This window comes from Leucoraja erinacea, chromosome 17 (assembly GCF_028641065.1).
Source record: "Leucoraja erinacea ecotype New England chromosome 17, Leri_hhj_1, whole genome shotgun sequence".
Lineage (NCBI taxonomy): Eukaryota > Metazoa > Chordata > Chondrichthyes > Rajiformes > Rajidae > Leucoraja > Leucoraja erinaceus.
Window position 1 is genome coordinate 39,584,636 of NC_073393.1, and position 15,167 is coordinate 39,599,802.

The 15,167-nt window shown below is 41.2% G+C and overlaps 1 protein-coding gene across 1 annotated transcript in view; it reads right to left on the bottom strand.

Annotated features, from left to right (window-relative positions):
- Positions 1-15,167, bottom strand: part of ankrd11 (ankyrin repeat domain 11) — a 155,196-nt gene that overhangs the window by 73,642 nt on the left and 66,387 nt on the right. The window contains 1 exon segment of the mRNA XM_055649022.1: positions 3,854-4,000. Coding sequence (XP_055504997.1) covers positions 3,854-3,940 — 87 coding nt within the window. The 5' untranslated portion in view covers positions 3,941-4,000.

Genomic DNA, 15,167 nt, shown 5'->3' on the forward strand with positions numbered 1-15,167 from the left:
ACGGGGGAGAGGTCATAGCTTTCGAACATGCACGAGTATGACTACAAGTAAGATCAAAATGTACTTAAACAAGAAGAAGTTTGGATGAATATCTTACTGTTTTTACTACAATAAAGAATCTATTAATTAAGAGACTGTGTTTGAAGATTTATCTTTGGATAGCATTGAATGTCTCGTGGAGAGCTCGTAAATGCGTATCGATTAATCTCCTGAACCCCTGTCTTCAATCATAGTGGCTAGAGGAAAGATTCCTTGAAAGATATAAAAATCTGTCACTATAGTGGTGGACTTTGGGAGGAGAAGAACACCCATGTCCCTTGCCAATGGTGTGGATGTGCAGTTTTTACCAGGGAGTATAAATACCTGGGAGTGTACCTGGACAGTAAACTGGACTGGTCCAGGAATGTTAAGCCCCTGTACAAGAAGAGAACGAGCCGGCTGTACTTTTTGAGAAGGCTCCGCTCCTTCAACGTCTGCAGTGAGATGCTGCAGATGTTCTACCAATCGGTGGTAGCCAGTGCCATCTTCTTCGCTGCCGTGTGCTGGGGCAGCAGGGCGAAGGCTGCGGATGCCAATAGGATCAACAAACTTACCAGGAAGGCTGGCTCCATCCTGAGGGCGGAGTTGATTCATGGGAGGTGGTCTTGGAGGGCTCAAACTGCGGAGCATCCTGGACAATACAGCTCACCCCCTCCATGACACAGTGGTCAACCTGAGGAGTACCTTCAGCAACAGACTGGTGTATTTTGTGTTTTATGACTGTTGGCAGATCAATTTCCCTCCTGGTATCGTACCTGGCCACAAACCTTCAAATCCCTCATTGATATACAACATGAAGAGTAGCCGACCCCTGCAGAACTCCGCTAGTCACTGGCAGCCAACCAGAAAAAGCCCCCTTTATTGCCACCCGTCGCCTTCTGCGATTCAGCCAACCTGCTATCCATGCTAGTATTTTCCTTCTGATACCATCGGCTCTCATCTTCTTTAACAGCCTCATGTGCGGCACCTTATCAAAGGACTTCTGAAAATCCACGTAAACCTCATCCACCGACCCTCTTTTGTCTATCCTGCTATTTCCTTCTTCCAAGAACTACAAGGTTCATCAGGCTGTATCTCCCTTTCACAAAACCATGCTGACTGGCCTATTTAATCATAAGCTTCTCAGTACTTAGAAACCTCATCTTTATAATGGACTCTAAAATCTGACCGACCACTGAAGTCAAGCTATAATTTCCACCCTTCTGCTTTGCGGAGTAATATTGGCAATATTACAATCCTCTAGAAACCCCTCCCGACTCTAGTGATTCTTGAAAGATCACAACCAATGCCTCCACAATCTCTCGCCACCTTTTTCATAACCTTGGGGTGCAGTCCATCCAGTCCAAGCAACATATCCAACTTCAGACCTTTCAGCTACCCAAGCACCTTTACCCTAGTAATAGCCAACTTCCACCCTCTGAATTTCAGGCACCTTGCTGATGTCTTCCACGATGAAGACGGATTCAAAAAAGTTATTTAATTCCTCTACTATTTTTTAAATTCCCCATCATCACTTCTCCAGCATCATTTTCCAGCTGTCCAACATCCACTCTTTTCTTACTCTTAAGAAACTTGCTATCCTCATATTATTAGCAGGCATACTTTCATATTTCATCTTTTTCCCTTGTATTGCCTATTTAGTTAACCTCTGATTTTTTATTTTTTTATTTATTTTATAAATAACTTCCCGCTAATCTTTGCATTGTAATATGCCTTCTCTTTTCGTATTAAGTCTTTGACTTTCCTTGTCAGCCACGGTCACGTAATTCCTCTTCGGAATGAAAAGATCCTGCGTTTTCCAAATTATTCTCAGAAATTCCTGCCATTGCTGTTCCATCATCATTCCTGCTAGGGTCCCATTCCAGTCAACTTTCCATAACCCTCGACACTCGTTCTAATCAATAATGTGTCCATCTCTACCTTTAAAATATCCACAGACGCCTCCACAGGCCTTTGTGGCAATAAATTCCACAGATTAACTACCCTCTGACAAATGAAGTTGTTCCTCACTTCCTTTCTAAAAGAGCGCCCTTTAATTCTGAGGCTATAACCTCTGGTCCAAGACTCTCCCACCAGTGGAAACATCCTTTCCACATCTACTTTATCTATGCCCCTCCATATTCTGTAAGTTTCAATGAAGTCCACCCTCAACCTTCTAAACTCCAGCGAGTGGAGGCCCAATGCTGTCAAATGCCCATCATATGTTAACCCACTATGTCCGTAGGAATATTGAGGAACAAAGGGATCTTAATGCACAAATCCAAAGATCATTGAAGGCAGCAACACAGGTGGAGAGCATAATTAAGAAAGCATATGGAATACTGGCCTCCAATACTCAGGGTCTTCAATACAAGACCAGAGGGGTTATGCTCCAACCTTATAAAACATTGGTCAGACATTAGGTGGTGCAGGAGGCCGCTGGATTACACAGGATGTCCATTCCTGAGAATTGACCATCAGAGTTCCTCATGTCAGAAATAATCAATTTCAACAACGACAGTTATCATGAACATTTATTTATCATTTTCTGTGTAGTTACAATGGTACAGAATCAAAATCCAATGGATAATTTCAATGGCTTCAATGCACTTTACATTATTTGATAGGTATTTCACAAGCATCAGTAGAAGAGATTGCCTTGTCAGTTTCCAGAGCAAATCTGTTAAGTGGCCCCTCACTGTGAACCAGAGGCTGTGTTCTTAAAGACATTAGCATCTAATTAGTGCCGGGAGGTGATACATAAATCTTTTTGAAGGATAGTTGTCTTTCGAATTAATTAGCTGCTACAGCTATTTCATAATTCCTGAAGACGTTTGCATTTCTGTATCTAACTTTCTTATCTTACAAATATTTTAATATTTAAATCTTTTAAATTTACAGCAGAATGTGCGTGGTCTGATAAGTGTGGGTCCATAAGTGAGATCACTCATAAGCAAATGCGGGCGGCCCTGTACTACTTATAGATCTGATCACCACACTATAGGAAAGTGATAGTGGAGCTAGAGTAAGAGGAAGAAATTTGCCAAAATGTTGCCTGGGATGGAGAGTTCCACTTATTAGAGATGGGAGAGGCTAGTTATTTTTGCCCTGAGGCAAAATTATGAAGTGCAGATAGGGTAGACTACAACTATCTTATATCCATATTGGAATTAGATAAAGCTAGAGACCATAGATTTAGACAGTGAGGATCTGACAGGGACTTTTTCCACCCAGAGTGCCAAGAACTTGGAATACACTACTTGAGAGAGTGGTGGAAGCAGAATCGCTGACAGCATTTAGATGTCCAGATGAGTTTTGTACCACCTAAGCATGGTTATGAGTAAAATGCTGAAATATTGGATTAGTGTGGATGTATTCCCACTGGTCGGCATTGTCATGGTAGATCAAATGGCCTACCATTATGCTGCATGATTATCTGACTGGCATGTTTTGGTGCTGCATGACTATTAGTAATTCTCCATCCTTTGTCATTGCTGCAGCCAAATATCATGGCAAAATCAGTCAAAATTTGCTCAATTACTTCTCTTGTTTCTTTTAACAGAGTGGGAGTTACCTCATCAAAAATTGTACACACTAAATACAAATGTTAATATTCCCATCATAGCCTAAAAAAATGAACTTTGTAAAAGATGCTAAAAAAACATTAGCTCCCTTTCTTTTCGATAGGTTCTATGCTCTCATCTTTATAATATTCGGTACCATAACCACTTTCAATAAGACAGTTAGATAATGGAACTAAGATACACACTCCTAGATATTAATGAAAAGCAAAGGAAAAATAATAATCTCAAACTCAAAGATTGTGTGCTCTAACCTTCTTCCCCGATTGTTTCTCCACCATATCGATGTTGAGCGAGTAATCTTCCGATTGTGGTGTTTTAGAACACCCACCCTTGGGCATCGTTCCTTCTTCCTTCGGCTGTCACCTCATTCAAGCATCTATTGCATCATCATCGACAGTCTATTGCAAATAAAATAAAAAATTAGAGCATATAATTTCAATTTAAGTAACATCAAAAATCTCATCAATTCTGGCAAGGGTGCAGATAAATTGAAATGGGGAAAGGTGGCTTACCTACTTTTTATTTTATCTCTGCACAAGTAATTAAAATACTTCTAATTGCAACATTTAAGGTGTTCATTACTGTATTAAACTTTCACCTTTAAAACTGTTTACTCTTATGGGGGAAAAAACTATTCTTGTCTGAAAAAAATCTTTACTCTGGAAATTAAAATGTGAATTCACTGATCTTTTCCCTCCTTACTTTGGGAAAAGAGGGGTGCACAAAGTGGTTTGGAGGTGAAATAATAGCTTTTGTTTAGAGATAAGCCTACAATAGTAGAGCCCATCAGAAAATCTGCTCTGATTTCAAACACAGGTCTACTTGATCACGTATATTTTAATAATTCTAGAGATTAAATTAGACTAATGGGAGCAGTCAATGTTAAGCTTATCTTACTGGTTTCAAAATGTTTAACACTTTTCATGAGGATTGAAATCCGTAAAAGTATTACAATTGCTGAAACATACCAAATACATGTGAAAACATTAATGTCATCACTAAATTAATCCTTCCAATTAATATCATATAAATGTTCCAAATCTTTTAACTTCAGTCAACATGTGAACGTGAATAAATGGCTCAAAATCTACCTGATCATTTTTCCAAACAGCATTGACCAAAGGCTGCAGCAGACACCAAACTGTGCCACAAATAAATATCTATATTACTAAAAGTCTCATCTTGACCACTTCCTGTTGCTCTGTATATTGATTTTAGAAAAAATGCTGCCACGTACGGCTGTGATTTTTTGTCCATCTAATGGCTCTGTCCCATGGTACGAGTTCATTCCAAGAGCTCTCCAGAGTTTAAAAAAAATTAAACTCGTGGTAAGCAAGGAGAACGAACATAGCGGATATGTCGGAGCACGGGGACGTCTCTTAGTGGCTCGTAACGCTAACGGCAGGTACTCGGGAAGACTCGCTAACGGCCGGTAAGCTCGGGAAGACTCGTGAAGATTTTTCAACATGTTGAAAAATCTTCCACGAGAGCCCTAAGTACCGATGAGCGACCATTACCGTAAATCTCAGAGTTCGAATCAGGGCAAACTCGGGAGAGCTCTTGGAATGAACTCGTACCGTGAGACAGAGCCATTACTCAGAGTCCCCCTCCGCTGCGCGGGACAAGTAGATTTTTCCTATCGATTAAAAATAAAAGAGTTATTAGTGTTTAAAAAATGTTAATTCTCTCTCCTGAAGGCCATGCCTCTTCCGGAGGGACTATAAAACCCGGAAGTGTGGAGGTGCCTCAGTTCTCTGCAAAATGGGGGAGCGAGCTCACAATTCTCACTCTGAGCTGTGAATAACACTGAACACATGTCTACTAAACTGTGATGGTTTTACTGACCTGTCAGTGCCCTTAATGTGGTTTGAAAATGTAGTTTGAAAGTGGTAAAGCTGCCTTGCCTTTAGTTTGAAAGTGCTAAAGCTGCCTTGCCTTTGGTTTGAAAGTGCTAAAGCTGCCGTGCCTAATTAAAGCTGCCTTGCCTAATTAAAGCTGCCTTGTCTAATTAAAGCTGCTTTGCCTAATTAAAGCTGCCTTCTATATAATTAAAAGTCTAATCTTGACCACTTCCTCTTTGCGCTTTATATTGATTTTAGAAAATACGCTACCACGTACAGCTGTGATTTTTGGCAATCTTACTCAGAGTCCCCCTCCACCCATCAGCCGCGACAGTGGCTCCATCTCCTCCTCCTCCCGCACCCTGCCCGCCCTGATAAGGGCCGCTGCTTGCAAACCCGCTAACCTCCCCCCATCCATCCTGTACTGATCCTCCCATTGAAGAAGAATGAGGGGGAAAAGTCTGAAGAAGGGTCTCAACCCGAAAAGTTGCCTATTTCCGTCGCTCCATAGATGCTGCCTCACCCGCTGAGTTACTCCAGCACTTTTGTAGACCCCCATCCATCCCGTACTAAACCCCCTCATTCAACACCACTGATATCCCCCGTGCTCTCCCCTCACAATTTTACCTACTCCAACCAACTTGTACTAATTCACCTGCCTCAATCCATCCATTCTCACCGACTGCCTTGTAACCCCCCCCACCCCCGCCATCTATCCACCCCTCACTGATTCACACACACACCCCTCCCTGACCCTATTGTGCTGGAAATTTTGTTTTAGTCCATAAAGATGGATTAATTATATTGTGAACACGTGAAACATTAAAACCGCAGTGTTCGATTGTCACTATTGCCGTTGACACACTATTACAGAATTCATTTTAACGGAAAATCAATGCTCTTAATATGGAGTATCAGTACTGTAGTTATTTAATGAGCAACATTCACAACCATACGTTGGATTTATCCAGGTTTTACTTCCACAGTCGATCATATACATCACAAATTTGGTCAGGAGATATTTCAGTTGAAATTTTAACGTTAATTCTGAAGTGGGAATGATGGGAAAAGCGTTTATCAATAATTTTATTTAAATCTGGTGCTTACAAACTGGGTAGCTTCATTGCTGTTCACAACACGTACATCTAATCTGAATGTCTGGTAATGTGGCGTCTTGACCCATGCTATGGCCATGTTATGGTAATTTTCGGTCCTTCACAGAAAACACGCTCACATCAATCTGTAGTGTGCATGGTTAAGCATATATGTTACCATGGTCCAGGATTTATTGACACAGGTTGATCACACGCTGAATAATCCAACCACATTTTAGTTGCATTAATTGCAATGTGTATAAAGTTGAGATACTGTATTATAATTTTGCTGCATGTCATTGTGGGATATATGTCTTGATTTGTGAATATGTTTAGTTTGTGACTTTATTTGAAGCAGAAATAATATGTGAATGCTTCTGAGTATAATTCAGACTGGTAACTACGCACTTCGTCCAAGCACATTATCGCACGAGTCATGCAAACCGTCTTAAATGACCACCTAAGCTGTCATTTGGCAACCTAAAAAGCTGCCAAGGTTGCCCGGCTGGCAACAGGGAAAAAAAGTTAAGCGAGAGCCCTGTACTACCATCAGCAGTTGTATTATTAATGAAGATAAGCGAGCCAGTTCCATCAGCAGCCATACATGCCCAGGCCATAACATCCCCACCTCCGTGTTTCACAGATGAGGTGGTATGCTTTGGACCTTGGGCAGTTCCTTCTCTCCTCCATACTTTGCTCTTGCCATCACTCTGATACAAGTTAATCTTTGTCTCATCTGTCCACACGACCTTTTTCTAGAACTGTGGGTGCTCTTTTAATTACTTCTTGGCAAACTGTAACCCAGCCATCCTATTTTTGGGACTAAACAGCTGTTTGCATCTTGCAGTATAGCTTCTGTATTTCTGTTCATGAAGTCTTCTGCAGACAGTGGTAATTGACAGGTGACAGGGTTTTTTGTTTAATTATTAATTCTTCTGTATCAGCTGTGGAGAGAATTTCTTCCAGTCCCTTTGCGATCAGCTCTCTTTCTTCTTGGAATGTTCTTATTTTGGCCTAAGATTTGCCATGTCTCCCCAGTTTTTATTCTTGCGATCAGTGCTGGCTCTTTCTTTCATAGGCACAATGTCCTCCAAACAGCAATAAATTTTGGTAAGCCTAAGATTTGGAGGGTGATGTTCTCCAACAGTTTATATTCTTGGAGGCGATGAAACCTCTCATTATGGCTCTTTGCCTTTCATGTCTCACAAACATTTTGGTGCCTTGAAATGGGGGTACATGTATAAAAAGCTGTAATTTTCAAAAGGTGAAACCAAAATGTATAAAAAACCCTTTAAGGTTCTGACAATAGCTCTTTATACCATGTACATTAAGGAGGCGATAATAAATCTCAAACCTGAGCAGGGGTTACAAACGCCTGGGTGAAGCCCCAAACATTATGGAGGGCACTGTAGATGATAGTGTTCTCTGTAATAAAGGAAAATATACAAATTCCTCAAACATCCAGAGTTTTATCAATCTCTGTTTTGAATGCAATTGATGACCAGTACTTCTGGGCAACAAATTCAGAAGATTCATCATCCACAGTGAAAAACTACTGGATCAGTATTAAATGACGAGTGGCTTTTTTGAGACTAACGTCAAGATCCAGTCTCCTTCTCCAGGGTAAATACCTCTATTTTCTTAAATTGAGAAGAACGAGACAGCAAGACGCCATCTCTATCAAGACTGGCAAATCTCCACGGCCCTTGCTCTTATAGCAGAATTCTTCTATGCTGGTAGGATCAAATTGTACAAAATATTCAAGATACAGATTCAAAAAAAAATAATTGTATGAAAACATCTTTATTCTTGTACGAGACTCCTCTTGCACCAAAGTCCAAATTACCACTTGCATTCCTAATTGACCGCTGCACCTGCTTTCAGGAAATGTGCAAGGATTCCCGGGCTTCTTTAAACATGAACACTTCGCAATCTCGCTTTAAAAAAAAAAAAAATACAGAGTTACTGATTTTTCAAGCAATTTGGATTTTTTTTAAATAATAGTGTTACAGCACGGAGACAGGCCCTTCGGCCAACTGAGTCTGCACTGACCAGCGATCCCCGCACATTAACACTATCCTACACACACTGGGGACAATTTACACACACACCAAGCCAATTAACCTACAAACTTGTACATCTTTGGAGTATGGGAGGAAACAGAAGATCTTGGAGAAAACCCACACGGTCACGGGGAGAACATACAAACTCCGTACAGATAGCAACCGTAGTCGGGGTCGGACTCGGGTCTCCGGCGCTGCAAGTGCTACAAGGCAGCAACTCTACCGCTGAGACAATGTGCCGCCCACTTTCTTCCACACTGCATGCGATCTGACAAGCTGTTTCCTACTCACTCAGCATGTCTATATCCCTTTAAAGTTTTTCCTTTGCAGTTTCAACGCTTCTAACATACCCTGTCATCAGCAAACCTGGAAAAATTATATTCGATCCCCTCTGCTAATTGCTGAGATAGATTATGAACAGTTAGGGCCCAAAGCATCAACTCCTGCAGTTTCCCACTCGACTCAGCCTTCCACCCCAAAAAGGATTTGTTTATTCCAAATCTGTATCAATTTGTTAATCAAGCCTCAATCCATGCTAATATCTCATCCCCATTCCATGTGCTATAACATTGTTGATCAATTTCCTACATGGTTCTTCAGTGAAAACTACCTCATCAAAAATCCAATGGTTCCCCCTCAACCACTCAGATCTATCAAAGAACCTCAATGGATTAGTCAAAGCCGATTTCCCTTTCATAAAGCCAACAAATGGGTGTGGTAACAGACGACATTTGGAAATAAGCCTGTACAAATAAAAAGGGGGTCAGTGGAAGAATAAAGTGAAGGGAATGAAAATATTTCAGATTAATTTAGTTTATGAGGAAATGGACAAAGATAAACTGGAACATTTTGGGTCTTCTGGATTATCTCGATCTCTAATTTCCTTCTAAAGCAAAGATACAACAAGGGAAGACGGGTCTCGACCCCAAACAGCACCTATTCCTTCTCTACAGAGATGCTGAGTTACTCCAGAATTTTGTGTCTACCTCCATACAACGTTGGCAACTCTCCAGTCATCCAGGAACTCATCTGCGGTTAGAGAAGTTGCAAAGACCTTTATCAAGGCCCCTTCAATCTCCTTTCTTGCATCTCACAATAACCTGGGATAGATCCCATCAGGCCCTGGAAATGTATCCACCTTAATGCCAGTCAAAAGCCCCAAAACTCTCCTTCCGATCTCCAATTATCCTAGTATATTAATATACCACTATATTAAAGAAAAAAAAATCCCCAAACACCTGTCCGACAGATCAGAAATACTCTTCAGGAGTCTGGTATGGATTTGACAATGACCACTGTCCGCAGAAGACTTCACAAACAGAAATACAGAGGCTACACTGCAAGATACGTACCACTTGTTAACCGCAAAAATAGGATGGCCAGGTTACAGTTTGTCAAGAAGTACTTAAAAGAGCAACCACAGTTCTGGAAATAGGTCTTGTGGAAAGATGAGATGAAGATTAACATATCAGAATGATGGCAAGAGCATAGCATGGACGAGAGAAGGAGCTGCCTAAGATCCAAAGCATACCACCTCATCTGTGAAACACAGTGGTGGCGGTGTTAATAAACTAAAGGAATAGTTAGATCTCAAGCCGGGAGTTGAGCAGTCAGGTTGTTGTCAATGTCTGCCAGGCCCCGAGCTCCATTTGGTGGGTGGTAGAGCAGGTAGAGCGCCTGTTGTTAACAAAGACAGCTAGCTCTCGCTTAGCTTCCTTGTTGTTTAGATGGAATGCTGTTGACACCGTTTTGCCTTCGCTCAGTTTTAGACGCCACTGTCGTAGGTATACTGCCAAAGTGCCCATGTCTTGACTCAAGGAGCTTTCGATTGTCTTCCACTCTTTGTGTCTCATCAGGATGGCTAGATCATCAGCATACCCATATTTTCTAGCGATGGTCTCTGGGAGGTCATGGATGTACACGTTGAAAAGCAGCAGAGCCAAGACGGATCCCTGTGGGACGTCATTCTTCAGTCTACGTAGCCTACTCTGCTGTCCATCACTGGTCTTAAGCACAAAGCTGCGGTTTCATATCAGCTCGATGATGTAGCGTACCATGTGCCTGTCTAACAACACCCGAAGTAGCTTTGCAGGTAGTCCCCAGGCCAAGTCAATCACCAGATCTAAACCCAAATACGCATGCCTTTTATATGCTGAAGAGAAAACTGAAGGGGACTAGCCCCCAAAACAAGCATAAGCTAAAAATGGCTGCAATACAGGCCTGGCAGAGCATTACCAGAGAAGACACCCAGCAACTGGTGATGATCATGAATCACAGACTTCAAGCAGTCATTGCATGCAAAGGATTTGCAACAAAATACTAAACACGACTACTTTCATTCACATGACATTGCGGTGTCAAACATTATGGTGCCCTGAAATGGAGGGACTATGTATCAATACAGCTGTAACTTCTACATGGTGAAACCAAAATGCATAAAAATGGTCCATAAAAATCTAACAAAGTGCACTTCAGCGATATGATTTTTTCTAATACAAATATCAAATTGCGGAGTAAAGATGCAAATAAATAAACGATGGGTCTCTGTCCCAAACATTATGGAGGGCACTGTATCTGTTACTCCAGGAGTCGGCAACCTTGTTCTGAATAGGGGCCAGGACCCATGTCTGAGAGTGGATGGCGGGTCGTTCCATCCGCTCACAGATAGATGGCGCTACCACATAGATAGATCCACAACTATTTGTGAGCGGATGGCGTGCCCCGGGACTGGCTGCATTTCCCAGGTCGTGATAACTAATTGAAAAGAAATACGCCTGCATGGCCAATGATTTCGGGTTATGGGCCTGATCCGGCTGATGGTAGTAGCATAATGAATTCTGAAGTGTCTAGACACATCCTATCTGCTCAAGTTCAAACAAATGCCTTGAAACTCATTGGCTGGCATGTTCATTCTACAACAAGACAATGATCCTAAACATACTGCTAAAGAAATAACGGTGTTTTTCAAAGCTAACAAATGGTCAATGCTTGAGTGGCCAAGTCAATCACCCAATCTGAACCCAATTGACCCAGCCTTTTAATATGCGGAAGAGAAAACTGAAGGGAACTACACCCAAAACAAGCATAAGCTGAAGATGACTGTCATACAGGCCTGGCAGAGCATCACCAAAGAAGACACCCAGCAACTGGTGATGTCCATCAATCACAGACTTCAAACAGTCATTGCATGCAAAGGATATGCAACAAAATACTAAACATGACTACTTTCATTTACATGACATTGCTGTGTACCAAACATTATGGTGCCCTGAAATGGGGGGACTAAATACTGCTGTAATTTCGACATGGTGAAACCAAAATGTATAAAAATGGCCTTTATTGAAATCTGACAATGTGCACTTTAACCACATATGTTTTTTTCTATTGCAAATCTCAAATTGTGGAGTACAGAGGCAAATAAATGAATGATGGATCTTTGTCCCAAACATTATGGAGGGCGCTGTAGTTCCAAGCATTGACCAAAGCTCTAAATTCATCAGATTGAAATAAACACTCAGCACATCAGTTTCAGCATATTCCTTAATCTCTCCCATTCACCCCGACTGTCCTACCCCTACCTACCCTTACATGCACAATATTCATTCTCTTCAAACACAACCCAAATTTGAAAGGACAATAAATCACCATTCTGGTGATTGAAGTTTTGCTTGCAACATAGGTTGGACATTTGCTCTCTATTATTCATATTTTTTTTGAAAATAGTTTGCTGCTTTCAGTGATTTTCAGATCTGGATTACATTAGCACAATTTGTATGTATAAATTACCTTGCTACAATTGCAGGTCATAACAGGGCGAATGATGTATATTACATTCTCAGTGTATTAATTTCTTATAAGAATTCTCATTTTCAGATCTAAATTGATCTCACAATCCAGATCTTTTTGTATTTTCCCCACCTGCTTTAACATGTGCCTTTGCCATTTGTTGTCATGGTTACAATTTACGGGTGTCAAAGTTATGACTTATCTTCTATATTTTGCTATTCAATTTTAATTCATTTTCTAGCACATTCTCTAAAACCAGGACTAGTCAATAGTCTGCTAAAAATGCTCTACTCTGTTGTTTCAATAAACTAGGAAGTACCACCAGTGGGCTATTTTGCACAATGAACGTCGCACAACAATCCCTGCTGTCCAGTCCTCCTCACTCTATTTTCTGTACTTCTGCAATTTAGCATTTTCTCAAAATTTCCCCAATTAACATTCTCAAGAAATGAGATGCATGCAAAATAATTTATTGCGCTCTCGCTCTGCCAGCAATTTGCTTAACACATTTTCAGTTATATAAATAAATGTAATGCATCATTCATAATGCAAGGCAACTAATTTGCTCTTTACCTAAAATGCTGTATGGTGAAGCATAATTTTTATTGTCTGCAGCTTTACTATCAGATTTTGTCCACGTGTCTCTCCAGATTTCAGCATTTGCTGTGCATTCTGAAAATAGACCTTGTGTTGTTATTTAAAAAAATACAATTGCCATTTTATTCTGATTTGGATGAACTATAACTGGTGTATTTTCCAAAAATGCTGGAGAAATTCAGCAGGTGAGGCAGCATCTATGGAGCGAAGGATATAGGCACCGTTTCAGATCGAAAACCTTCTTCAGACAAATTAAAGAGAATGAATCATTTGGGTTGAGCACATTTTTCTATGTACTCTTTAACCATCTGCAGTTATAAGCAATGATTCTTGGTATAAAATGTTATAGCTAAAATGTTTCCATTCTAAATGATCAGACAGATGCATTCAGTTGTTAGAAAGTATTCCAAAGACTAGTTGAGGAAAGCACACAAAACAGGACATCGTGATTTAAATATTTCATGTTGTCCACATTAAGTGGCAATGAAAGTGACTGTCTCAGACAAAGTAGCGCTTAACTGAGTGCAGCATTGAACAGCTTTTAAATTTAGTTTAGAGCACGATGAAAAGGCTCTTCGGCCCACCAAGTCGACACTGACCAGCAATCCCCACACATTAACACTACCCTGGCACTGACAGATTTCCAAGTACATTTTTAGTGGTTCTTTAGTTGCCAATCTAAATTGCTTAAAACCAATTAGACCCACGTAACACAACTATTATTCCCTAATTCATCGATTGTATTTATATCCAATTCGCATTGTGAAACATGAGTTATTGCAGAACTCCCTGCACCAAGGTTGTTGGTCGTGTCAGTATTATACTGCCTCAAGAATTCAGCAGGTCAATGTCCCAGATCCAAGTCCAGCTGCCCCGTTTCCTCTACTGTTGGTAATATTTTAGAGTACTTAGAAACACATGTTAAAATAGGCTCAAGTCAACATATTTTCGTTAAGGGGTGATATTACCTGACGTATCCGTTGGAATTCTTCAAGGAAGTAAATGGCAGGATTTTCAAAAGGCCTTTGTGAGGCTGCTAAAGAGGATGAGAGTCCATCGTACAGGTGCACGACCTTTTATCCGAAGATCCAAATAACGAAAACCTCCGAATAGCGACATTTTTTCAGTCCTTGAAGAAAGGTCCTTGAAAACGTGCACCGAGGGCGGCCCGCAGAGAAGGCAAAGTGTGGCAATAAAGAGGTCTTTTTCTGGTTGGCTGCCAGTGACCAGCAGTGTTCTGCAAGGGTCAGTGCTAGGGCTGCCACTCATTTGGATGAGGGACTTGAAGGCTCCATGGCCAAGTTTGTGGATGATAGGTGGAGGGGCAGGTAGTCTAGAGAAAGTAGAATCCCTGCAGAAGGACTTGGACAGATTGGGAGAGTGGGCTAAGTGGCAGGTGGAATACATTGTCACTAAAAAATAGAATGATCCCAGCTTAACCCTCCCTATTCTCTCCTATTCTGCAAGAAAAAACGACATTGAAGACTCAAACTCGCGATCGAGTAACTGCCGGGATCGAGGCGCAAACTCGCGACCTTGCGGATATGAGCCGAGCACTCTACCACTGAGCCAGCTGTTAAAATCTTGCTAAAAATCTTCCATTCCGAAAGCGATTTTGGTAGTAGAAATATCTTCCATCTGAATTACGAAAAGTGTCTGGTCCCAAGGCTTTCGGATAAAATCCATAGACTATTTCGAGGTGCAAATGGACTTGAGACTGCTGGTGCAGGATTCCCAATGAGTTAATTTGCAAGTGGATTTGGTAATAAGGAAGGCAAATGCCATAGTAGCATTTATTGCAAGTGAACTAGAATATGAAAACATTGAGGGATTTAATGCTCTCCGGCTTTATAAAGGCACTGGTCAGACCACCTTTGGAGTAATGAGAGCCGCATTTGGCCTCATATCTGAGGAAGGATGTGCTGATGTCAGAGAGTGTCCAGAGGTGGTTTAAGGGAATGATCCCAGGGATGATTGGGTCAACAAACAATGAACATTTGATGGCACTAGCCCTGCACTCGCTGGAGTCTAGAAGGACGAGGGGACACCTCAGTGAAAGGCCTGGATAAAGAGTATGCTTGCATTAGAGAGAGAGTCCAGAACCTGAGGGCATAGCCTCAGAATAAAAAGACATACATTTAGAATGGAGATGGAGGAATTTCTTTAGACAGAGGGCGGTGAATT